Below are 25038 nucleotides of genomic sequence, written 5' to 3'. Positions count from 1 at the left end.
ATCACTGTTTTCTTTTAAATAATGGAGTTTTTCAGATCATCTCTTCTCTTTTTGATTTTCCCTCTTAAGAGTATTATAAGACTAAATTTCCAGGTCTGGTTAAGGGGACTTCTTTGTTAAGAACGAGCAGCAGTCTACTTGTAGCTGCACCCACGTGTTTATTTAAGTGTCTGTACTGATTGTTATGTGAAGGGACAGGAAGAGTTATAGTGAAAAGAGCCTTAATGGCAGAAGGAGGGTCTGAAAATCGCAACAGCAATACCTTAATGTAGCTCATGGCTTTATTTAAATAATTGTCACGGTGCTGTCTTTCGTTTAGGCAGACACTCTCATTCAAGAAAAGTATTTTTTAATTTAAATTGTTTTCAGTGCACCAAACATGAAAAAATGAAATTACTAGCCTAGATTTTTCCAAAAATGAAAGTAGAAAAGCTCATCATAGTTTTTGCTTTGTAACAAAAGAGCCATTTGGGGGCTCTTTTCGACAATTGAGCATTTGGAGACTGACTCAGAAAGCTCACATTTCTCAAAGATGTTCTTGATAAAGATGAGACATCATGAGATTTCAGTAAACCGATTTAAAGAACCTACTATGGGCAGAAGCGAGCACTGCCTGTCTGTTGAGGTCTCCGTGTGGAGGCCTGTCTGCACCCAGGGCTCCAGGAACTGCCTGCCCCGTGGCCATCGCCTGGCTTGGTTCTCATCTCCACATTAGGAACCTGTAAGTCATCGGAAACATCTCCAAACAAACAACCCAACATGCACTCCAACCAGGTTGATTGAAAGACTTCCATTTACAATTGGTGGGGATATAAACAGGCACAGCTTTTTGAAAGATAAAGGCCACTATTGATTAAAAAGCTAACTTTGCAAATCCTTTGGCCCAATGACTTTACTCCCAAGATTTTATTCTACTGAAATACTCACTCAAATATTCAACCAGAGATACAAAGGATGCATAAGGAAGAATAGAGGCAACCCCAAACTCTGTTCTTAACAGGGTTAGTTAAGTAAGTTATGGCAAAGCCATATAATGGAGTACTAGGCAGCTATTAAAAAGAAACCTGTAGGGGCCCGCCCAGTAGCCAAGTGGTTAAGTTTTTGCACTCCGCTGCAGCGGCCCGGGGTTTCACTGGTTCGGATCCTGGGCATGGACGTGGCACCGCTCGTCAGGCCACGCTGAGGTGGCGTCCTCTGTGCCACAACTAGAAAGACCCACAGCTAAAATACACAATTATGTACTGGCGGAATTTTGGAAGAAAAAGCAGAAAGAAACTTACAAATCGGCTTGATGTCCGTGATGTATTGTTAAATGAGGGAGGGGGCAGAAAGTAAGTCACTCGGCAGTGTTCAGGGTATCATCTCATTTTTGTTTCAAAGTTTATGTTAGTCCATGCTCAGAAAAAATCTGAAAGAACATCCATACACCAAACTGGTTATCTCTGTAGAATGGTATATTATACAATTCTGGGGGTTTTTTTCCCCAATAAGCTTGAATTTTCTAACCAGAAACCACCTTGAAAAATTTTGTTAAAATATTTTTCATATTACTCACTGAGTGTCTACTATGTGCAGTGCACTTCATTAGGCACACAGATAAGGCAAAGTAGACAAAATAAGAAAGGAACTTAAGGGTCCAGGTGGGCTGGGGAGGGGGAGCAAGCAGAGTGAGGTAGGGCTGAGCCCACACAGTCGCAGGTCTGCTTGTGTCTAGAGCCTTGGAACTTTTGAACCTTTGGGAGAGGAGACTGCTACAGTGTTCTCTTCACAGGACCCTGCAGAGCGAGGTGGAGGGAGGCTGGGCTTTTTAACTGTTCTTTCCTAATACAAGCACTTAATATTACATATTTTCCTCTGAACACTTTTTAGCTGCATCTCATGAAATTTTAATATGTTGTGTTTTCTCATTCAGTTCAAACTATTTTCTAATCCCCCTTGTGGTTTCTTTCTTAACCCATGTATTATTTAGACTCATGTATAATTGCTTAATTTCCAAATATTTGGGAATTTTCCATATTTTTTTGGTTATAGACTTCTAACTTAATTCTGTTGTGGTCAAAGAACATACCCAATGTGATTTCAATCCTTTCAAATGTGTTGATACTTTCTTATGGCCGAGTGTATGGTCTGTATTGATGAATTTCACGTGTACTTGAAAAGAATAAGGGGGCTGGCCCCGTGGCCGAGTGGTTAAGTTTGCGCGCTCCGCTGCAGGCGGCCCAGTGTTTTGTTAGTTCGAATCCTGGGCGCAGACATGGCACTGCTCATCAGACCACGCTGAGGCAGCGTCCCACATGCCACAACTAGAAGGACCCACAATGAAGAATACACAACTATGTACCGGGGGGCTTTGGGGAGAAAAAGGAAAAAAATAAAATCTTTAAAAAAAAAAAAAAGAATAAGTATTCTGGCATTGTTGGATATAGTGCTCTATAAATGTCAATTAGGATAAGATGTTTGATAGTGTTGTTCAAATCTTCTATATCCTTAATGATTTCTCTCTACTTATTATTTCAGTTACTGAGAAAAGTGTGTTAAAATCTCCAACTGTAATTGTGGATTTGTCTATTTCTCTGCCAGTCTTCATGTAATTTGAAGCTATGTTGTTAAATGCGTATACTCGAAGGATTGTTATATCTTCTTGATGAAATGACCCTTTTATTGTTAGGAAATGTTCCTCTGCTTCTCCAGTAATACTCACTTTCTTTAAGTCTATTTGTCTGATATTAATATAGCCACTCTAACTTTCTTGTGATTAGTGTCTGTACAGCATATCTTCTATCCTTTTCCTTTCAAACTCTCTGTGTCTTATATTCTAAATATGTTTCTTATAGACAACATTTAGTTGGGTCTTGCTTTCTTAAAAATCCAGTCTAGGGGCCAGCTCGGAGGCGTAGCAGTTTAAGCTCATGTGCTCTGCTTCAGTGGCCTGGGGTTCACCAGTTTGGATCCTGGGCAAGGACCTGCGCACCACTTACCAAGCCATGCTGTGGCAGTCTTCCCACATGTAAAACAGAGGAAGATGGGCACAGATGTTGGCTCATGGCCAAGCTTCCTCAGCAAAAAGAGGAGGATGGCAGTGGATGTTAGCTCAGGGCTAATCTGCTCCCCCCCCACCCCAAAATCCAGTCTGACATTTGTTGCCATTTTTTTTTAACTTTTTATTGAGATTATGATAGTTTACAACCTTGTGAAATTTCAGTTGTACATTATTGTCTGTCAGTAGTGTTGTAGGTGCATCACTTCACCCTTTGTGCCCACCCCCCACCCCCCCCTTGCCCCTGGTAGCCACTAATCTGTTCTCTTTGTCTACATGTTTAACTTCCACCTATGAGTGGAGTCATACAGAGATTGACATTGTTGCCTTTTAATTGAAGCATTTCACCCATTTCCCTTTAAAGTAATTTTATATGGTTGATTTCAAGTCTACCACCCTGGTTTTTTGTCTTCTGTTTGTGTTATCTGTTCTTTGTTCTTTCTTTCCTGCCAACTTTTGGATTAACTAAATTTTTTTTAAAGATTTTATTTTTCCTTTTTCTCCCCAAAGCCCCCCAGTACATAGTTGTATATATTTTGGTTGTGAGTCCTTCTAGTTGTGGTACATGGAACACTGCCTCAGCATGGCCTGATGAGTGGTGCCATGTCCGTGCCCAGGATCGAACCAGTGAAACCCTGGGCCGCCGCAGCAGAACACGCAAACTTAACCACTCGGCCACGGGGCCGGCCCCTAACTAAATATTTTTTAGCAATCCGTTTTGTTTCCTCTGTTGCCTTTTTAGCTATGTCTCTGTGTTATTTTGTTAGTAGTTGCTCTAGGGATTAAACATGCATCCTTTGCTTATCACAGTCTATCTTGAATTAGTATTATACCTCATATAGCACAAGAAGCTTACAGTAGTATATTTCCATTTATCTTGCTCCTGGCCTTTGTGTTATTGTTGTCATACGTTTTACTCCCACATATGTTATAAACCCTACAGTATATTGTAATTAGTTTTGCTTTAAACACTCATTTGTCTTTTTTTTTAAGTCAAGAAATGAGATGAGGAAAGACTTTTATGTATACCCAGATATCAACACTCTTCACTCCTTTGTTTAGGTCCAAGTTTCCATCTGATATTTTCTTTCAGCCTAAAGAACTTCCTTTAACATTTCTTGTAGTGCAAGTCTGCTGGTGACAAATTCTCTTAGCTTTCATCTCTCTGAAAGTGGCTTTATTTAACCTTCATTCTTAAAGGATGTTTTTGCTCCATATAGAAACCTATGTTGACAGGTTTTTTTCCTCTTAGCATTTTAAAGATGTCATTCCATTCTCTTATGGGTTGCGTAGCTTCTGAAGAGAACTCAGGGATTATTTTTATCATTGTTCCTCTTTATATAAAGCATCTCCCCCATCCAACCCCCGCCAGTGGCTGCTTTTAATATTTTCTCTTTATTTTTAGTTTTCAGAAACTTAACTATGGTGTATTGGGGTATGGTTTACTTTATGTTTCTTCTGCTTGGATCTCAGATTCTTGGAGCTGGGGGTTAATATTTTCTGTCAAATTTTCAAATTCTTCTCCCATTATTTTCTCAAATTTTTTTTCTCTCTCTCTTTTCTTTCTGGAACTTCAATTACATGTATGTTAGACTGCTTGATATTGTCCTTTAGGTCCCTGAGGTTCTATTCTTTTTTTCCAGTCCCCCCTCTTCTCTTTGCTTCAGTTTGGATACTTTCTATTGCCTGTTTTCCTGTCTTCTAATTCACGGATCGTAGCCCATCCGGTGATTCTTTCTCCATTTAAGATATTGTATTTTCCAGTTCTAGAATTTCCATCTGTTTCTTTTTTTTAGTTTCCATTTCTCTGCTGAGATTCTCCAATCTGTTCACTCATTTTGACTACCGTTTCCTTTAAAGTTTTAAACATATTTATAATAGCTGTTTTAAAGTCCTTGTGTGCTAATTCTGACATTTGTGTCATCTCTTGGTCTGATTCTATGGCCTGTTCTCTCTCCTTGTAGGGGTCATGTTTTCTTAGTTTTTTGCATCTCAAGTAGTTTTTTGTTATATGCTGGACGTTGTGATTTTTACATTGTTGAGAGCCTGGATTGTGTGATTCTCCTTTAAGAATATGGAATCAAAAAGCGTTGATTTCTAGCAGGCAGTTGTTTACTGGAGGATCAACTTGATCCCACTGAGGCCTATGTTTAGTCTTTGTTGAGGTGGAAGTAGAGTGTGCTTCCTCTAGGGCTGGTGTAACCCTATGCCTAAAGTGTGGCCTTGCAGAGTCTCAGCTGAACGGGGTGTTCAGCAAGGTCTCTCACCTTGGCTGCCAGAATGACAGCATCTCCGGTGCTGTGAGAACCTCCACTCAGTTCACAGCTTCCCAGTATCTTCTCTCTACCAAGCCTTGTGGAGTCTCACCCTGCACATGTGCAGCTTTGCATTGGCCAAAGACTGAGTGAACCTGTGCAGATTCCTGGAACTCCTTCTCTGCACAGCTCCGTCCTCTCCATTACCCTGTTCCCCTAATTCCAGCTGTCTCAGAACCCCAAACTCCAGTCTTTGTTTCCCACTGCTCTGTTTGTGTTCCACCTCTTCTGTGCTGTGGTTTCAAAAGTGCCCATACGTAGAAATCCAGGGTGAATGTGGGACTCACTTTGTGTGTTTCTCTTCTCCCGGGTATCATAGCTGTGTGCTGTCCAATGCCTGAAAAGAGTTGCGTCATGTATTTTGTTAAGTTTTATGGCTTTTTATGACAGAAGGTAAATATGATAGCTGTTACTCCTCCTGGCCAGAACTGGAAGCCAAGGATGGGTTTGATGTCACACTGACCTGGGTTTGAATCCCAGCTCTGTGGCGTCCTGGTTCTATGACCTAAAGCAGGTTACTTCACCTCTTTGAGTCTCAGTTTCCTTATCTAAAAAGCAACCGGTTGTCGTGAGGACTGAAGAAGACAAGGCATACTTAGCTTGGTGCTTGACGTGGGGAAGGCCTCAGTTACTGTCAGCTTTTATTATTGCTTATATTTCCCTTAGCGGGTGAAACTGCCAGTCATTTTGGATATAATCACTTCTGTCATTTACACGGTGAATTAAATATGTCATTATTGAGAAATAAGTCTTTGGTGATGGTTGTTGTATTAAACATTCACTTTTTCCAGTTAATTTTAGGATTGCTTTTGATTTCTTTAATATAGAAAGACAACCTCTTGGCCTTAAAGAAAGGAAAAGCAAGATTGTACGATTAACTTGGAAAACAGCTTGAACCTCTCAACTTTGGCTGTTAAGGGCTTTCATAGCCAATGATAGGGTAGCCTGTGTTTATTCATTCCACACGTGTTGACTGACACCTGCTGCATGTTGCCCATGGCTGGGGTCTGGAGACACAGTGGGGCTCAGAATAGAAAGGCCCTCGCTTGCACAGACCATGGATCCAAAGAGGGTCAGCAGCTATGGGGCGAGTGACTCCAGAATGCTGCCTCAGTTATGAGTGGGTCCATTTGTCATGTAAGCTGGTCCTGTCTGTGGCCCCGTCATCCCGTGGAAACTCCTGGAAGGGCTGTAGAAACAAGTTCTCCCCCTCCCCCGCATAATCGCAGGTGAGCATGAACACACTCGTGACACGTCACTCAGCTCCAAGCAGTTCTCCACCGGGTGTCAATCCCACGCCGACCAGAGCTCCTTCAGCAAGTCCTGGCGTAACCGAGGCCCTGCAGGAGCTTCTCTGGTGGCAACGCCCTTGTTATGTCTTCCCTGCACCGTCAATTTTTAATATGTTTGTTGCCGAATGCATTCCTTTTCATTCCTTCCTCAATTGCTTTTCTGTTCCCTGATTCCCCTTTGATATGTACTCTCACTTGACACACCCAGGCTCAGAGCAGCCCTTTTATATTTTTCAGTGACCTTTTTCTTTTCTCTCAGCAGGCAGCAGTGGGGCTTCTTTTTTTCTCACTCTTGCTTCTATTTAAAATTTACCGGGTGCCTTTCTGTTCCTCTCCCCTCCAGTCTGCTGTGGGCAGCTGCTGAAAGAGGCCGTGGCAGACAAGTCAAAATTTGGCGAAGTTATCCAGCCCTTTTTTGAAAAGGACATGGCAGGTAGGCCACACTTCCCGCAACTTCCACAGCCTTCCAGGCTCTGAGAGAGAGTTTGCTCCCTGCTCAGCTCACTGAGCACCTTCGGGCTCAGGCTGCAGAAAACAACCGGGGAGTGAAAATTGGGCTTGCGTGTAAGCAAAGGCTCTGTTTTTGTTCCCTGGTCAAGCCTCTTGGCTTCCGAGTCTGTCCCAAGTGAGGGGACTTGTGGCTGTGCTGTGTTATCATGGGCAGTGTTTCTATTTCTCAAGAACATTTGCTTTCTGTGCCTAATCACACTTAAAATTGAGAGCCAAGAGAGGCCACCGAGCTGCCTACATCCTCCGTTATTTGGTGTACAAAAATGCTATGGGCAAGTATTCCGATTTAATCAGCAATCAGAAGCCAGAAGGTTCAGACAGCTTTGCAGACACGATGACTGACCGGCCGTTGGTCTTCAGGGGTTTAGATGCTACCTGTTTGATAGCGGAGGCTGGACTGGATAGTCTTTCCTATGATCTAGAATCTGACAGCATTCCCTGGATCTGACTCCTAGGAAGGGTCCCTTTGAGATCCTTCTAGTCCAGTTTCCTGAATCCACAAATGAGCCACAGGGAAGGGACTGAGCTGCCAAGGCCACACAGCCAGTTCATGTCTGTGCTCCTTTAGACCCCGTGTCGCTTCCTTGGGGCAGTGTATTTTCCACAGATCCACGTCTTCCTCTCTTGTATAAAGTGCTATAGCTCCTGTGTGCAACCAGTATGAGCTCAGTTATCAAGTCTGATACATATACTTAGTATGAAGAAAATCAACTGAGAAAGAAGCTGCCATTGTAATGGACAATGAGCGCGTTGCCTGGGACACCCTCCCGGCAGAATGCTCATTGCCTTCCACCATTTTCTGGATGGAGTAAGTTGATGAGGACGCACATAAGGATAGGCTGCTTGCTCCTAGCCATCAGTTCAAAGAGCCCCTTGGGGATGACGTCCTGGCCTGACTCTCTCAACTTTCCTTAAGATGTTCTAGTCCCCGGGGTGAAGTTCAAGTGAGGTGGAGTTGGATCCATCAGACACAATGATCTGCATCGGGCTGGGTCAGTGAGTGAGTCTGTTCATTCCCGACTCACTGGAATGGTAAATAGAATGAGGGGGAGGCAGGCACCAGGTGAGAATAAAAACCAGTGCAAGCTTTGGTGCCTCCCTGTCTGGCTCAGATCCCACGGCCAGCTTCACCAGCCACGTGGCCCATCTCAGAGCCCCAGGCTTCCTGGTAGTGAGACGGAGACAGAACTCTCTAGGTTCCAGGGTCCCGTGAGGACGGGGCGTGATGCGCGTGCACAGTGCCTGGGGGCCGGCTGTTGTCAGAGAGTAACAGCAACAGCAATGGTCGAGTGCCTGACGCACGCCCAGCAACACCAGCTTCCCGTTTGTTGGGGTGGGGGGTGGTAATTAGAACCCTAAAGAATGTTTGTTGAATAAATGAGTGTGATAAGTTAAGTTAAATGTTGCTGCATAGTAGTCCACTGCACGGGTGATAATTTAATTCCCCACTAACATAGATTTGTATTGTTTTAAATTGTGCTGCGCAGCGTTCCATTGTGTGGGCTGGATGATAGTTTGTTTCATTCTCCACTAACAAGCATTAGGTGGTTCAGAAAGAAGCCCGGTGACCAGCGCGTGAGCTAGTGGTAACAATGGGTGAATCCGGGCAGGGATATGCAGGAATTCTTTGACTCTTCTTGCAACTTTTATGTACTTTTGAATTTTTTTCAAAATAAAGTTACAAAAAGTAAATATGTGGGTGGTTTCCAAATTTGCAATTCTCCAATGATACTATAATGCATAACCTTATACCTACACAGGTTTGTGAACAACCCTGATTATCTTAGGATAAATTGATGGACTGGGTCAAAGGTAATGCCCATCCACAATTGTGACCAGTCGCATTGTACTGAGGTACACTCCTGCCATCGTTCCCCGGGAATGCTCCTGTTCTCTGTGTCTTTGCCATCTCTGGGTATTGCCAAGTTACTCGTTTTCTATTGCTACTGAAACAAACTTAGTGGTTTAAAATAACACAAATTTGTCATCTTACAATTCTGGAGGTCAGGAGTCTTAAAATCAAGTGTCAGCAGGGCTGCAGTTATTCCTGAGGCTCGGGGGAGAATCTGTCTCCTTGCCTTTTCCAGCTTCCAGAGGCCTCTTCCTCCATCTTCAAAGTCAGCAGTGTAGCATCTTCAAATCTCTCTCTCTCTCTGACCACTAAAAATAAACCCAAGGAGTCTTTTCGTTGGTGCTCAAGAGGCAGAGCTGTTTTTTTGTTTTGGGGGGTTGTTTGGTGACTCCAAAGGAAACTGAGTGCACAATTTCCAATTTCCTATCAAGCTAGCGAGTGGTGGGCAGCTTCACTCTTCGACGCTTTGTGCTGATTTTTTTCCTCTATGGCCCTTGGTTCACTTAGACTCTGTGGCTTTATACTTTGGCCCTTCCTACAACATTAAAGACACAACCACCACCAATATCATATCTTTCTAAGAGAAGCAATAAATTCTGTCATTTCACTAATCCTGATCTTGCAGGGATAACAAAGAATGCATTTACATTCGTAACCACTAACAGCGTCTCATTAGTGGGCTGTGGAGAAGCTGCGGAGAAAACCAAAGCATTCAACTCGCAGAGGAGGAGCACTGGAACCACCCGGTCTGGCGGGGGCCCACTTCACTACCAGCTGAGACAGAAAGACAGTGTAAATGATTCTCCACTGAATTGGGTTTCCAAGGAAAGAACAGACTGAGCACGGAAACTCTGTGTAGCCAACCACAGCCTTGCTTCTCTGGACAGCTGCAGGTGGCAGCCCAGCCGAGCCTCTGCTTCTGGAATCCAGCGTTGCTAACGTCTGGGACTCAAGTCGAGATGGACCACTGTTTGGGGTTTGGGGGTGGTAATCCTTTAGGAGACAGACCCAGAGTTTGCTGGGAGCATCGGGTGGAGAATGTGGTGAGATCTGAGGGCACATGTGGGCTTCCTAATATGCCCTCCAAGTCCAGGCCTGGGGACAAGCCAGGTGAGATGCAGAGGTGGCCCCTTACCACACAGACAGCCCCACCCCCACAGTGGGGATGGGGAGACTGGCCCCAGACCTTCCCCAGGAGGAGCCCTGCCTGAGGGGAGGCAGAACTGGGAAGGGAAGTCCTCCACACTGGAGCAAGCGCCAGCCAGCTGGGGGACGGGAGCCAAGGGACAAGGCCAGTTCCTCTCTGAGGAAGAGTGAGGCAGAGATGTGGAAGGAACACAGAATTCATCTTCCCAGCACTGCCCTGGAATCAGGAGGCTCCTCCGGAATACTCAAGAGCAGCGTGGCACAGCCCCAACGCTTTCAGCCCATTGACACACCTTCCAGAAGAGGGGCGCAGTAGTTGCTCCTCCATCCCTTGTCGGGCCCCGTCGAGTCATCTCAGATTCCTCTCTTCAAAATCTAGGCATGTTTCGGATGTCTCTGCCCTGGGTGCCAGCAGCATTCCTGGGAACACAGGAGAGCACCAGGCCACCCCCCTGCATGTGTTTTCGCACATGACATCCAGAAATCTACAACATTCAGGGAGATCAGCTAAAGAGGTGGAGATTCTTGTAAGGATCCGGTGGCCTCATCCCCCTGGGGCAGAGCCCTGGCATCTCTGAACTGGCCGATGTCACTACTGAAGCATCCTACCATGTAGCCAACCCAGTGTAGAAACCCACCCTCACCACCTGCCTCAGCCAGGCAGTGCCCTTCTCGGTACCAGACCTCCTCCACTGAGGACTCTCGGCCCAGTGTTTCTGGCTGCTGGCTGACCGGGTCACACCTTCTGCCCCTCTCTCACTGGGATCCCTGCCTTTGCAGGCTCTTGCCCTCTCTCCTCACCTTGGAGCTGCAAGCCCCAGAGGCAGGCAGTTCTGTGATTGCAGTGCATCTTGGCCACCCACGCTGTCACCACCACCATCACCCGCTCAGCTGAGTAGATCCAGATGTCATCTTTTACCAGCATGGAACCACTTCCTCCTTTTTCCCCCATGGGGTCTCAGATGTTATGTCCCAGTCGTGACCTCTGCAGACTTAGTTATGTTCTTTTTCTGTCCTCACAGGTGCTGCCAACACCTCCTTTTTTCGAATCAGCAACAAAATTAATAACTGTGTTGTTTTCGCCTCTTTCCACATTTACTGGGCAAAAGACTCCAGGGCCCCATCTTAGCTCATCCTAAATCTCTTGATCTCAGGCTCCTGGCGATGGCACTGTGGACAGAGGGTTGGCGAGATGCTTGTTCTGTGCCCTGGACTTTGAAATATATAGGTCTGACCTCCTAAACTCATTCCGACTCTAGCTTCAGCGAACAGAACAAATTTATTCCCCCGGGCTCTGCACACGGCATTCTTTATGCAGCAACCTCCATTACAGTCAACGGGAGTGGGGGCTGCATTCGACACAGGGTCGGGCCTCAAATCATGCAGGCTTAGCTGCCAGGAAGCTCCTGTCACTTTTACGTGGGTACAAACAAGTAAAAACTATTCCAGGCTTTCGGAAAAATAAGTTCTCAGCTGTTTATATACCATTTAAAATGAGATGGTTGGCGCTCATGAACTCTGCTGCCAACATGTACTATGGCAGTGTGTGCACTGTTCTTTTTCTCCCTCCCTGAAATCAGGCACAGGTGCAACTAGATCTCACTCTGCTCAGATCATCGGTGACTCACAGGCCACCACCTCCAAATGGTGTGCTCAGCTTCTTCCCTGGGGCTTCATTCATACCAAAGGGTCTCGTGGAAGGTGATATTTCTTAATTCCAGAGACCTAGAGCTTCCCAAGGAAGGCAGTCTTTGCCCATTGGAATGTCTGGTTCCCCAGTTTTCATTTAATATAAAAACTAGCCCTCCTCCTCGGCCTCAACTTGGCCCATCAGAAAGAAGTCAGCCCTGCTGTATTTTTAGCCTTCTCGGGTAGTTCAGCCATAAATTATGGTCCAGTGGCTGTCGGCAGTAGCTGGAACCTGATTCCAGATTGCTGGGTCTAATTAGTGCTGCACCACCATCTCTTTGGTTCAGAAGAGTTGCCTTCTACCCCAGCTCTGGTGATTGTTTCAGTTCTCGAACATTGCTTGGGCTTTCTCTGGAGACTGGCTACCCAGGGAAGATATTACAACAGCCAAAGGAGTATCTTGTCCTTGTTGGTTGAAGTCTTTGCTCTAAGTGTGTGACATGCTCATCTTGATCTGTCCACATAACACTCACATGTTGGGATTGTCAGGTCAGGGGACCACCAGCGAGGGTGTGTCCCTAGCAGTGGAGTTTGTGAATTAGGCTGTAGCTTTTCACATCTCCTGTCTCGCCAGGAGCAGAAGGGAGGACTGTGCATTCCAACACCTGCTGGCCCGGCTTGTTGGCCAAATTACAATGAGCTCCTAACTCACTTCACCTCCATAACCAACCCCACCCCGTCAGCATCCTTCCAGCAGCTAAAGCAGTTCAATTATCGGAAGGCTCAAATTCCTTGGTGCACACGCCAGACATATACTGACTTTCAGTTGAGAAAACAGCTATTTAATTGGCATAATAACTTCCCCCTAAAAGCACAAGTCCTGATGTGTAGAAAAGAAAACGTGGAAGACAGATCATTAACGAGCGTTACCTGTGCCCCCTCCCGCACGCCCCTGTATTTCCTAAATATTTCTGTCTGGAGAAGGTCCCTCATGGGCCAATAGAACCTGAGAAGAAGTGGGAGATTTGGGAGAGATTCAAGACTCTAATTTGCACCCTTTCTGGTAATGAGACCTCACCGTAGCAAACACAGCCATCGGAACACAAACAAGCCAAACCAGCCCCAAATTGGGATGATTATGAGTGTTTTTGAGAGCCTTCCGTGAGTCCATGTCCCAGGAGGCACAGATCAGAGCTCCGCCGAAGTGCTGCCTTTTTTTAGGGGGAATTAATATTCTCGTCACTAAACGCACACTAAAGATTCAACAATAGACCAGCTTTTCTCTTTTGTTAAAAACTTGCGAAGAGTCGCTGAGTTGAAAGACAAAGTAAATCTTGCCATCTGAGGAGGTAAGCGGAATGCTATTTCTTGTTTTCGCAGTGCAGCCTTGGCGAGCTGCAAGCTGTCTGAGCGTGGAGGGGAGACCCGGAGGGACCTCTGCCCGTTTCCAGCAAGTCTTTGCATGTGGTGTGTTTGTACTAGCTGAAGACAGCGCGTGGCTCTCTAAATAATTTACCAGTTGATTAATAGACTCACAGGGGTATAATTAGGAGAGGGAGAGACGGTGGGTACAGTAACCGGTACAGCGCTTGGGGGAACAGGAGCCTTTATTTTTTTAAAGAAACTTTCTAGGGTGCTGGGCGTTTGAAGATAAGTTGGGAAGAGCTCAGTGCCTCTTCTCTTTTGAAGTGGAAATAGGACAGTTTGAATCCGTCGAGTTTAATTTTTCACAAGCTTTAGGGGCCCCGCAGTGCAACTCCCTTTTTATTATTGAAAAAACTCTACATTTTTCTTTCATTTTTCTGCACACACACACACACACAGTCCAAGCAGTAAGTAATAAACACATTAATTTACTCTTTCATTCAACGTGTATTTTATTCGCTTCACCTCCCCCGGATGTGTCACCACATGTCCCCTTGGCGCCCCCCAGCCAGAGCCCCCACTGTAGGGCTGCCTGGAGGTTGATTAATGGACACCCCTGTAATTTATGCATTTTAAAGGAACCCTCACCTCGGTCTGACAATGCTTTTGAAGTAGCTCCTTTTTTCAAGTCAAACTTTTGACTTTTCCGCTGGGACTGCTACAAAGATTTCCTTATGGAAAGTAGGTAGGAGTCTGTTTCAGCCGGAGAGAAAGCCAGGGCCGAGATGGCCCAGCAGAGCAGCAGGTCTCAAAGCGGTGCTTGCATTCTGAGGGCCAGAAGGCCTGTCAACGAGAATGGTCATAGAAAGGGGTTCAGCGCCCCGTTTATCAACAGGTTCGTGCCCCTAGAGGGGCCAACTCCCTGGTTTTTTAAACTGGACTTTCGTCGCAAAAGTGTGCATCATCTGTCTACATTTTTAAAATAGTGCTTTGTCAGGGCATGACCAAAAGGTCAAAAGGCTTTTTGTTCAATGGCCAGCCCAGTGGGGAAACTGAGGCAGTGAGGGGCTCTCAGTTCACTCATGCATCTGTGCAATGAAATATCTCTCTCCCCACCATGAGTGGGGCTTATCTAGTGCTGTTTTCACCACCTGGCTGTGTCACCATGGAGGGGGAGCTACAGCTGTTTTCGCTGGACTCAGTGTTGACGGAGTGCTTGCTAAGTATCAGGCATCCAGATTACAAAATGAAACAAAACAAAACCCAGACGTTTCTGGGAAGTCTAAGGTGAACCCAGAGGTGCATGGTGTCCTTCTCACTCTGACCAGAGCTTCTGGAAGCGTTTCCCCTCTGTGGGCAGCCCCCATGGCTTCCAACCCACTCAACTGTGAAATTGCCTGCGACAGGCTGGACCCTGAGGCCCCAGCCTCTTCTGTAGGCGGGAGGTCTCCCAGTGCAGCCGGCTGGGCGGCCCCTTTCACACCCCTTGAAGGGGCAGCTGGAAGCCCCTTGCCCTCTGGGAATGTCCTCAGTGGGGAGCTGATGCCTGCGTCTTTCTCCTTGGGCTGTGAGTGGCCTGAGCTGTAGAGGGGGAGGCTGCCCCAGTGACCTCCTGCGGCCCCTCCACCTCAGAGAGAAACAGATCAGGGACATGAGACTTGCTGGGCTTTGTCGGCTAGAAGGTGGCTTGAGGTGTCTCGTAGGAACCTGGCACAGCTGTGATGGACAAGGAGGGAAGCGTGGGGTCCACGCCCTTCAGCTCTGCACCTGTCTACACTGCTCTGAGTGGGAGGGGGCAGAGGGGTGGTGGGTGGAGGTGGGCACGGGCCGAGAGAGGGAGGTTGTTGGGGTGGGGGCACAGGGACGTGGCAGGTGGAAGGGGAGGGAAGAGTGTGGAGTATAAGGGAAGTGCCTGTTCCCGCCTGTGGCATCCCGTGGGATCCAGGGGAGGCAGAGGGCGAGGGAAAGACGACTTTCTCCTCCTCTCCTCTCATCTCAGGCTGCTTTTCTTCACCAGCTGTCTAGACTGCCAGAACTCTGCTCTCGCCTCCCACACCTGCCTTTTGGTCCTGGTCAGGTTAAGGGGAGGAAGCTGGACCTTGTCTGGAACCCCTCCCAGTACCTCGTGTTGCATCTTCCTGCTCATGCCCTGTCTGCCCAGCTGACTGCTCCCCAGTCCCCAGCACCAGCGTGGCTCATCGTAGGAGCTCAGCCGACATTTGTGAATGAGTGAACGAATGAATGTGTGAACGGGGACAGCGTGGTGTGGCCATCCCAGGCAGCCCACACTATGGCGTCCGGGGCCCAGAGGCTCCCCTCTGCTGCCTGCATTTCTGTGTAGGGGAGACACCATTCATCTCGGAGGAACAAAAGGGAGGTCAGGTGGTGAAGGCAGCAGCCTGACGGTTTCTAGAGAGGTGGCCAGCCGCCGTCACTCCCAGACAGTCAAGGGGCAGCTGCCGGTTTGGGCTCTGGAATCATACCATCTGATTCCGGTTCAGACCCTGCCACATCCCAGCTGTGACCTCGGGCAGGCCACTTGGCCTCTCCGGGCTGCGGCGTCCTCAGCTATAAGGCGAGATTTTCACAGGATCAAAGTCACTGGCTCCTTAGGTGTATAAAATGAAATTGTGCCTGTAAAATGTTCAGCACAGTGTATGGCACACCCCAGGCCGTTTGCTGGTTACTTACTATTATCCTTGTTAATAGGAATAGTAGAGTCATCGTCGTAATTGCAGTAGTAATGGTAGCAGCAGCAAGATCGGCTGGGTGCACACGCGTGTTTCACATATGGGTTTTTGGCTATGTCATTCCTTTCCTGGGACTGCTGCCAGCCTTGGGAGCCTGGGCTCTGTGGCAACCAGGAACTGACAGAGCCCCGGGTTGCCGTCTCTTGGTGCCCCACTTATCTAATGCAGCTACCCTGCCATTTGATGGCATAAAATGACGGCTACTGTGTTATGCTCCCGATTCCCTGGATCAGGATTTCAAGCAGGGCGTGGCAGGGGGGCTTGACTCCACCCCATGCTGCCTTGGACCTTAGCTGGCTGGCTCGAATGGCTGGACGTAACTGGGCCAGCTCATCTAAGGCCCTCTATCTGGTTCTCAGTTCTGGTGTCAACTTGGTTCCTTGGCTCTTCTCTCCGTTGCTTCTGCTGGGGCTGCTGTGTCCAAGACGGATTCTTCATCTCTGTGCCTGGTGCCTGGAGTGAGATGCATGGAACAGCCGGGGGTCATAGGCATCCCTCTCCATGCAGCCTCTTCACACGGCAGCTTGGGCCTCCTCACAGCATGGCAGCCTCAGGTTACTCAGCCTTCTTAGTGGTGGCTGGCTGCCCCTAGAACAAGCATCTCAGGGAGCCCCAGGGCAGTGGGGGTGGTCAGGGTGGAGGGTGGAGTAGGCTGTGAGGCTTCTTATGACCTACCTCAGAAGTCCCAGAATGAGCTTCCGCCTGAATCTGTTCACCAAGCTAGTCAATAAGACCAGCCCAGATTTAAGGGGCAGGGGATCGGAGCCCACTTCTCAATGGGAGGAGCAGCCATCTCTAACCTACCTCACCAGGGAAGACTTGAGGAGAACCTTTCAGTTTTCTTCAGGATTGGCTGCGTCCTGTGGCTGTGAGGCAGAACACAGACAGCCTGATGGATCCTCAGGAGCTGGGTGATGGCAGGACTTCAGACATGCCACGTAGGGGCTCACTGAGAGCCCAGAGGCCTTAGGGTCCAATTCTGTTTTAAAGAGGAAGAAAGCCCACTTAGAAGGTAAAGTGACTCCCCCAATGGCACGCTGCCAGCGAAACGCAGAGTGGAGGGCAGAATTCACATTGCTCCTTCCCATGAAAGGTAGTAGAGAGCACAGAGCTTGAGCAAGTGGCCCCAGAGCCAGATGGCCTGGGTATAAATCTGGATCCCACTACCTGTTAGCCATGTGGCCTTAGGCAGGTTACTTCCTCTCTGTTCTCAGTTTCCTAATCTGTAAAATGGGGTTGTTATGAAGATGTCATGAGTTAATACTTGCATTAGAACACATGCATGCTTAGAACAGAGCCAGGCTCATAGTGGGCACCATCACACATTGCTTGTTAAATAACTGTGCCATTGTATATTTTCCATCCCAGAAAACTGGGCTCATGCTTATTCCCTGTCTCCTAGTAGTTTCTGATTTTTGTCTCACAGATCACGTGGGCAACGGCATTCCCACTGCCCTTGAGATGTAGGGGAAAGAACTGATTCTGAGCCCCAACTTCATTAAAATGGGAGAAAAATCGTGTTTCTTTTTGATCTGCATGTACAGTTAATGTTCATATATTGCACATTAAAACAGTCCAGTCCAGGGGCTGGCCCGGTGGCGCAGCAGTTAAGTGCACACGTTCTGCTTTGGCGGCCTGGGTTCGCTGGTTCAGATCCCAGATGCGGACATGGCACCACTTGACAAACCATGCTGTGATAGGCGTCCCACATATAAAGTAGAGGAAGATGGGCACGGATGTTAGCTCAGGGCCAGTCTTCCTCAGCAAAAAGAGGAGGATTAGCAGCAGATGTTAGCTCAGGGCTAATCTTCCTCAAAAAAAAAACAGCCCAGTCCACATGTAGTCTGGCTGGCCTCTTCTCATTTTCCCAGGTACTTTCATATTCCACTGAAAGTTGTAAAAATGTGTTTTAGGATAAGAATAACTAATTATCAAATCATTACACACAGTGTGGCCAAGTGAACATTTTGATTAAAAGTGTTATTCATTTTCTAAGTGAAGTACCGTTTATTTATCGAAGAATGTCTATTTTTAAATGGTCTTTTTTCTCATCTAAAACTTCATTAGAGAGACGGACTGAAGGGTCACTGCCGAGAGCTCTGCCTCTCGGCTGCAGACATGGCAACGGTGTACGGGCATCTCCGTCTTATCTTTGCTTTTTGCCCGAGTAGATGTGGCAGAGAGGGGAGTGATAGAAAGTGGTAGAAAGTGGGGAGCCACTCTTGGAGGGATGAACAGCACACAATATCCTCCTGATTGGTAAGAACCCCAGGGCTAACGTACTTTTCTGGACTTGAACAAAAATCCTATACTAGAAGATGGGTATTTCCCGGCACCATTGTCTACCAAGCAATTGTAAATGCTGTTGTTAAGCAATATAGATGTTAGAACATAGACTTTTAGAAACTAAAGGAGTCTTGGAAGATAACTGTTCCATCTTGTGCCTGGGAAATCCAGGCCCGCCACCACAGGGGCTTGTGGCTTGAGTCTAAGGCAAGTGACTTGAGTTTACCAAGGAGGCAAGCTATCCAGTGGGCTTGCTCCCCACTGAAGGGTGGCAGGGCGCAGCCAATTTGGACAATCGGGTTTCTCCTCAGTATCTCCCTTAGAGGTTTTAGAAATGTTCTGTTTATCATTTAAGCGGTCACTTATAGCGCAGGATCTACAATTGACCAGCAGGTGGCAGTAAATAATAAACAAACAGCATCCCTGACAGCTCCCCCGGCCCCAGGTGCGGGCACTGTTGGTGCTGCAGGTCCTGCTAATACACTCATGACTTCCAGTTACAGCAGCAAAGGGGGCTTGCAGGGCTCAGCTGCCAGGATCCAGTACTGTCCCAGGGTAACAGTCTCCCAGAGATGGCGGGAGGTTAGGTTTCATTGAATTACAGTGATAGTGGGTTTGAGCCTCAAAGGGCCCGACCTGTGTCCTGGGCCGAGCCCGCCCAGCATCCTGGGGAAGAGACACATGTTGGGGTGGGAGGCCTGCTTCTTTCAAGCATCAGTATGCGCGAGATGGAAATGAAAAACAAAACCAAAAGCGACCCTTCTTTCTCCTCCACAGTCCTGCTCCTTTCCAAGACTCCTCTCCCACTGGGCTCAGCTCAGGAGCAGGCAGGACTCAGGAGCTCTGTTGGGATGTTGGGAAGGGAGAAGAGGAGGAGATTCGGAGTCTCCCATGAGCCCTGACAGATAGGCAAATGTCACCTTTACTTTGCTTTCAGGGGGGATTTGAAGAAGGAAGGAAGTTACAGGGGCAGTTACGGGGCAGGGGCTGTATCTGGGAGAGGGGGTAGATGTGTGTAATGTATTGTGTGTAGATGGGTGTGGGGTGTAGAGTGTGTGTGTCTGTGTGTGTGTTATGGAGGTGGATGTGGTGTGTGCGGGATGTATGTAGATGTGTGTGTGGTGTCATAAGGGTGTTGTAGGGAAGTGCGGGGATGTGCAAGTGTGTGCATTGTGCATCTATGTAGGAGTGTGTATGTAGGGGTGTGTGCAGCATGTGCAGGGTTTCTGAGTGTGTGTGTAGGGGTATGCGTGTGTAGCAAGTGTGTCGGGTTGTGTGGTGAGGTGCTCAGCCTTTGCTGCTTTGCCCTGGGGTGGTAGGAGGGTTGCATGGCTTATTTGGGGTTTGTAAATCAATCTTGCCATAAGCACCAGCTGAGGGAGCTGTTTCCTTTTCTCTACTTCCCGTCCTAGCCTTCTGGACCAATTCCAGCAGCCTTAGTGCCCTACATCCCCCTCCCTGCTTCGGCTGAACCCCAGGTCAGGGACACCAACTTATGAGCTGAAATGCAAGGACAGCAGGTGGCAGTGTGGTGTAGCAGGAAGGGCTCCAAGAGAGGCTGGAGCAAGTTCCTTCTGCCCCTTGGCTCCAGTTTCCACTGGAAAATCTCCAGCTGTCCTAGGTGCCTTCTCCAGGCCTCCCTAAGTCCCACTCGTTGGCTCTCTGAGCTGGACTTGACTGAGGATGACGGACATCAGACCTGGAGCCCGGGCAGAGATGTCCTGTCTAGTCATCTCACAGGTGGCCTGACTCCAGTTGGCGCTTTCTCCTCTCCAGAGCTGTGGAAGTGAGGTGCGGGAGGGAGCTTGATGTGGGGCACAGACCTTTAAACAGGAGTGCCTCCCCTTCAAGACAGGGTGGGCCAGCTGTCCTGGGTGGGCTGGGCTCGTCTGGGGGACCTGGGAGGATCCCTGTGGGGCCCGGAAGCCACTCACTGTGACCACAGCTCCCTACCAACCCCTGTGCCAAGCACATCCAGCTGGCAGGGAATAAGTGGATTGAGATTTTAATAACCTCGGGGTCAATGTGAGGACTGCCATCTTTTATAGAAGATCTTCAGAAAAAAAAAGAAAAAAAAACCAGAAACCGTGTGGTGTGGCCTAATGAAATAATGGGATATTCACATCTTGCACTTTGCTAAATTTAGGGTTGACAGGACTTTCCGGAGAGGTAGCACTCGGCAGTAGCTTGTACGCGGCGTAAGATGTTAACTGTCAAGCCCAGAAATCAAGCCCAAGGCACCTGACTCGTTGGAGAAAGACTGTAGACCACACTGCAGATCTCCGTCTGAGGGCCGGGTGAAGGGTAGGCGGACAGCGCTGTCAAGGAGACTTTAAGCTTCAGCAGAACACGGCAAGCGAGAGCTGTTCCGGGAAAGCTGCGTTTGTGTTGAACTGGCTGGTCAGAGCCTGCGGGTTGGAAACGTGAGTGGAGAACCTGCAGGAAAGAAAAAGGACAGAGCAAAACCAAGGCACGGAGCAGACCAGCTGATCCCGGAGAGGCAGGGCTGGCCCGGAAACGTGCTGGGGGCAGGGTTTTCAGGCTTCACCTTTCACCCCTGACCTGCATTCAGCATTCGGCACTGGGGGGGGGGGGGGGGGGGCACTCACTGGCAAGGTTGGTGGCCTCCAAGGCAGCTTCCAGAGGGGTCTGTCATTTGTTTTAGCCACCAGCTGAGTTTCCCAGCCTCTGTCCGTCCAGATGGGGGAGCACAGCCCATCTCTGAAGAGGAGACCCCCTAGCGTTATGCAGAAGCTTCTATGCTGGGAGGACCATGGAGCCTCCTCCATAGCCACAGCCCCTCTGAGCCCCTGTGAACTAGCATTTATGAGTGTTCAGCATTAATTAAGGGACAGAGAGGTTGACAGCCTCATGCGAGGGTCTGAGCAGCTTTCCCAAGTTTACCCACAAAGGGCAGAGCTGGGCAAATACCCTTGAGGCCAGCTTCTGGGCAGAGTTTCCAGGGACTGGTGGGGTTACAGAAGGACCAGGGCTCCATCCAGCAGCCAGGTCCTCCCAAAGTGAGAGCCACGTCTGGGGTCCAAGTGTGGCCTTCTGGGGAGATTTCATTCATTGTCCCTTTGAAACAGTCTCTCACAGTGCCCCTTTCAACCTCCTTTAGGCATTAAAATAGTTTCCTTTTAAAAAAAAAAACCCTCACTTTTTAAATGGAAGGCTTTAAACATATATATAAAAAGTAGAGAGAATCGAATAATGCATCTGTGGGGGCACATCCCCGGTATAATGAACCCATAGGTGCTCGTGGCCACCCTTGTTGCGTCTAGAACCCACCTGCAAGACCCCTCCCAAAGGGAGTATTTTGAAATAAATCCCAGATGTCAACATGTATCCTCTTGACTGCCTGCTTAATTCCCAAGTAGGTTATGGTGGGGCTGGAAGGGAGCACGAGAGAGGCGCCTCCTGCAGTTGTCCCCCTGTCGGGACCCCACTGGGGGCTCCTTGGGACATCAGTCCTCGGCTCTCTGCGCACAAACACTCAGGGACCCAAGAGCCTTCTGGTTTTTGGAAATGGTACTGTTTACTCACTCACTCATCCGTTCAAAGAGTGTTTATTCAGTGCCTTGCAATGCCAGGTGCTAGGGTACAATGAGCCTGACTTTACGGGGGTCCCTGCTTTTGGGGGGGGGTGAGGGTGGGCATACAGGCATTAAATGAAAATGGCACCAATAGTTCCTGACCGACAGCTGTGGGGCGGCCTTCCGAGAAGAGGTGCTCATGGGAAGCTCTGGGTTTTCCTGACCCCGGAGAAGAGGGGCTTGGGTTGGTTTTGGCTCAAAGTTGAAATCAGTGTGAACTTTCACCTTCTTCCTAGTCTTCCGGAAATGTGACCTCCCCCTTCTCCGCAGCCCTCACACTTCCTCCGTCCCTTGTGCCTTCCTGCCGGGATGGTGCTGACTCGTGTCCTTGACTGTCTCGACTCCGGGGCCCTGAGCTCCCTTGAGGAATTGGGTCTAATTCATGGGGTGTCGAGTGGGGCCACTCCTCTCTCTCTTCTGCATGTAAGTATGCATGTGTGTAGCATGTATATACGTGCATGTGTGCATGGTGTGTGTATATTTATGTCCCTGTATATTTAAATTAGACCATATTATACAAGCTGTTTGTTTACTTGCTTTTTCCGCACTTGATATTCTGTCAAAGGCCTCTTTCCAAGTTAATATAAATGATTTTTTAAAGGTTGTGTAATATCCCATTGCGTAGATGTACCATCCTTTATTATCCTGTCCCCTGCGGGTGGACGTTTCAGATTGTTTCCGATTGTCACTATTATAAACAACACTGAAGTAGACACCTTTGTGCGCACATCTTTTCCCATCTGTGCTGTTGTATCTTAGCTGTAAAGTCTTACATATAAGATTGCTGGGTCAAAAGGCATGTACATTTTAAGCTTTGATGCAAATTGGGAAATTCCCTCTAGAAATCTTTGCAACCCTCCCTCCCCACCTCAAATGTCTCTTTGTGTTTCCGTCCGATCTTCCATTCTTCCCTTGAGTCAGACTTCTCCCCAGTGAGGTGACCTAAGCCACAACCTTTTTGGGCCTTGGTTTCTCAACTTTGAAATGGAGGAGGTCAAGGGGATGACCTTCCAGGCTCTTCCCTCTGAATTCCAAGGCTCCAAGCCTCACAAGCAGCCCACTCTTACCCCAAGAAGGCTGCGGTTCAGCTGCTCAGATCTCCCTGGAGCACAGCTTGGTTGCCAAGCAGGACCTGAGGATTGGAGAAACCAATCAGAAACTGTTGGCCCAATCCAGTCCCCACTCCCAAACAACTGAGACCTTAATGGGCCCTGGATGCCACTGGTCAGCATGCAAATTACCCAGTGGACCTCCTCTTCCAAGGGCAAGCCCGTGTCAAACCTGCAGCACCCTCCCAAAGTCAGATTTAAGCTTAGATGTTGGATTTCATGTTTGCAATTTAAATGTCACATATTCTTACCAGTGGCTTCATTGTAGCCATCTGATGGAAATTTGTATAAACTTTTAGAAGGAACTAAAAGTAGACCCACACGTCTCTCAGAAGACCTCTAATGGATCTGGCATCTCCCATGAGTCATCTCTAGGCCCCACAGCAGCCACTGAGGCTGGTGTTACAGAGGAGGACACTGAGGTTCAGGGAGGTCCCAGAGCTGCCAAGCAGAGGCCACTGGACCACAGGTCTCTCAGCTCATGCTTGCCCTAAGAAAGAAATCCAGAAAAGCTAAGAGCTGAGTTTTCTGGGTTTTATTCTAAGGAACGCTTGTAAAAGCAGCTGTATTACAAATCATCCCCCTCCCCCTGCCGCTTAGAGCTCAGCCCACCCACTTTCTCAGTTTACAGATAAAGAGACTGAAGTTCAGAGTCTCAAAGGTGCTGGGGCAGGGCTGGGACTAGGAGAGGGATGTGAAAGCGCTTCCTCTCTCTGATAGGGCACTGCTGGGGGCCTGTGGCTGCTCTCAGGCGCTCAGGATTCCCAAGGCCTTGAAGGGCACTGTGCTTGTGGGGTCAGCGAGAGGTGGTTTCGTTTGAGAAATTTAAAGAGCTGGGGCTATTAGCAACTGACTTTTATTGTGGGGTCTTGAGCCAGAGCTCTTTGCGGACTTTATAGGAGGATCCATTTCTGACCTTAGGGGCCCACAGCAGCCTCTTTGAAAACTGTGGTGTGGAATAGCCACATCCTTGGGGCCCGGGACCCCAAATGGGGACTCCGCTGGCTGATCCCACAAGACGTGCTTTCCATGTGCAAATGTGGCAAAGGGCGTGTTCCTGGGCTTTGTAGCTCAGGATCCTAAGAACAGGCCCCATGTGTCCATTCCATAAATATGCACTGAGGGCTGTTACATGATCGTTCCCAACACGGCCTGGGTGTGGCCCAGGTCCCCTTCCTTCCTGAAGACCTGGCAGGGCCTCTCCCACCCTCACTTCCCACAGACTGCTCTGCTCCAGCTACACTGCCCTTTCTCCAGTCCTTGAATGTGCCAGGATCATTCCAGCCTCGGGGCCTTTGCCCCTGCCATCCTCTCTGCTTAGAACATCCTCCCCAGGTCTTTGCGTGGTTGGACTTGCCGTTCAGATCTCATCCAAATGTCACCTCCTCAGAGGCCATCCTGGACGCAGTCAAACCAGCAGCCTCCCACCACTGGTTTATTTATTTGTTCATAGATGACTCTCTGAAATGGTAATTTATTTATCCGTATATTGTCTCCCTCCTCCACTAGAATATAAACTTCAGGAGGGCGGGGCCCTTGGCTCCTTGCCGTGTAACGCAGTGCCTGGCACAGCACGGATGCTCCGTAAGTATCCACTGGATGAACCACTGGGGAAGGCTCATTTCAGTGTTAGTTTCTTACTTAGGTGAAAACATCCGTGAATATTCTGGGGTAGACCTGGATTGGAAAGCTCCATGGCAGATTCGTAACCCACATTGTTTTAAATCTATATTTATTTATCCTGACAGAAAACATGGGGTTTCTGGATCAGAGAACAGACCTATTATTTATTCACACAGTAATCTTAGCGCTGGTTCCGCACACCCCAGATCTGCACAGGGAGCTGTGGTGAGAGCCTGTGCGCCCTGCACGCACAGGGATCGGTAGCGCGGGAGAGGAGCCCTGAAATTATGGCTTCTGGAGCTTAGAGAGGGCACTGGCACAGCTGCCCTTCCCCCCGCCTGGCCTTTGCCCTGAATGTAAACAACCCCTGGAGAGAGGAGGGGAGGGCACTGGCATGTAAACGAAGGAGTCGGGACAGAGGTCCCTCACTCTTCCCAGAGGTCTCTATCTTTAACTGCAAGTCTTGTTTAAAATCAGTCATCCTTTATTTCAGGGGCCAGCACACCCTGATCATGAGGGAAGCATGAA

At 48.4% G+C, this 25038-nt stretch overlaps 1 protein-coding gene across 6 annotated transcripts in view; it reads left to right on the top strand.

Moving 5' to 3' along the window:
- Nucleotides 1-25038, top strand: part of AK8 (adenylate kinase 8) — a 132221-nt gene that overhangs the window by 56142 nt on the left and 51041 nt on the right. For 3 of the 6 annotated variants that reach the window (XM_070595427.1, XM_070595428.1, XM_070595432.1), the window contains 2 exons: nucleotides 6988-7077; nucleotides 24397-24471. The exons of 1 other annotated variant lie outside the window; for it this stretch is intronic. In XM_070595427.1, the coding sequence (XP_070451528.1) occupies nucleotides 6988-7077; nucleotides 24397-24471 (165 nt within the window). The remainder of the gene's footprint in view (nucleotides 1-6987; nucleotides 7078-24396; nucleotides 24472-25038) is intronic. 2 more of the 6 variants (XM_008524358.2, XM_070595429.1) reach the window with 1 other exon arrangement.

This window comes from Equus przewalskii, chromosome 26 (genome assembly GCF_037783145.1).
Source record: "Equus przewalskii isolate Varuska chromosome 26, EquPr2, whole genome shotgun sequence".
Lineage (NCBI taxonomy): Eukaryota > Metazoa > Chordata > Mammalia > Perissodactyla > Equidae > Equus > Equus przewalskii.
The sequence above is the reverse complement of the archived record's forward strand: the minus strand, read 5'-3'. Positions and strand labels throughout refer to the sequence as shown.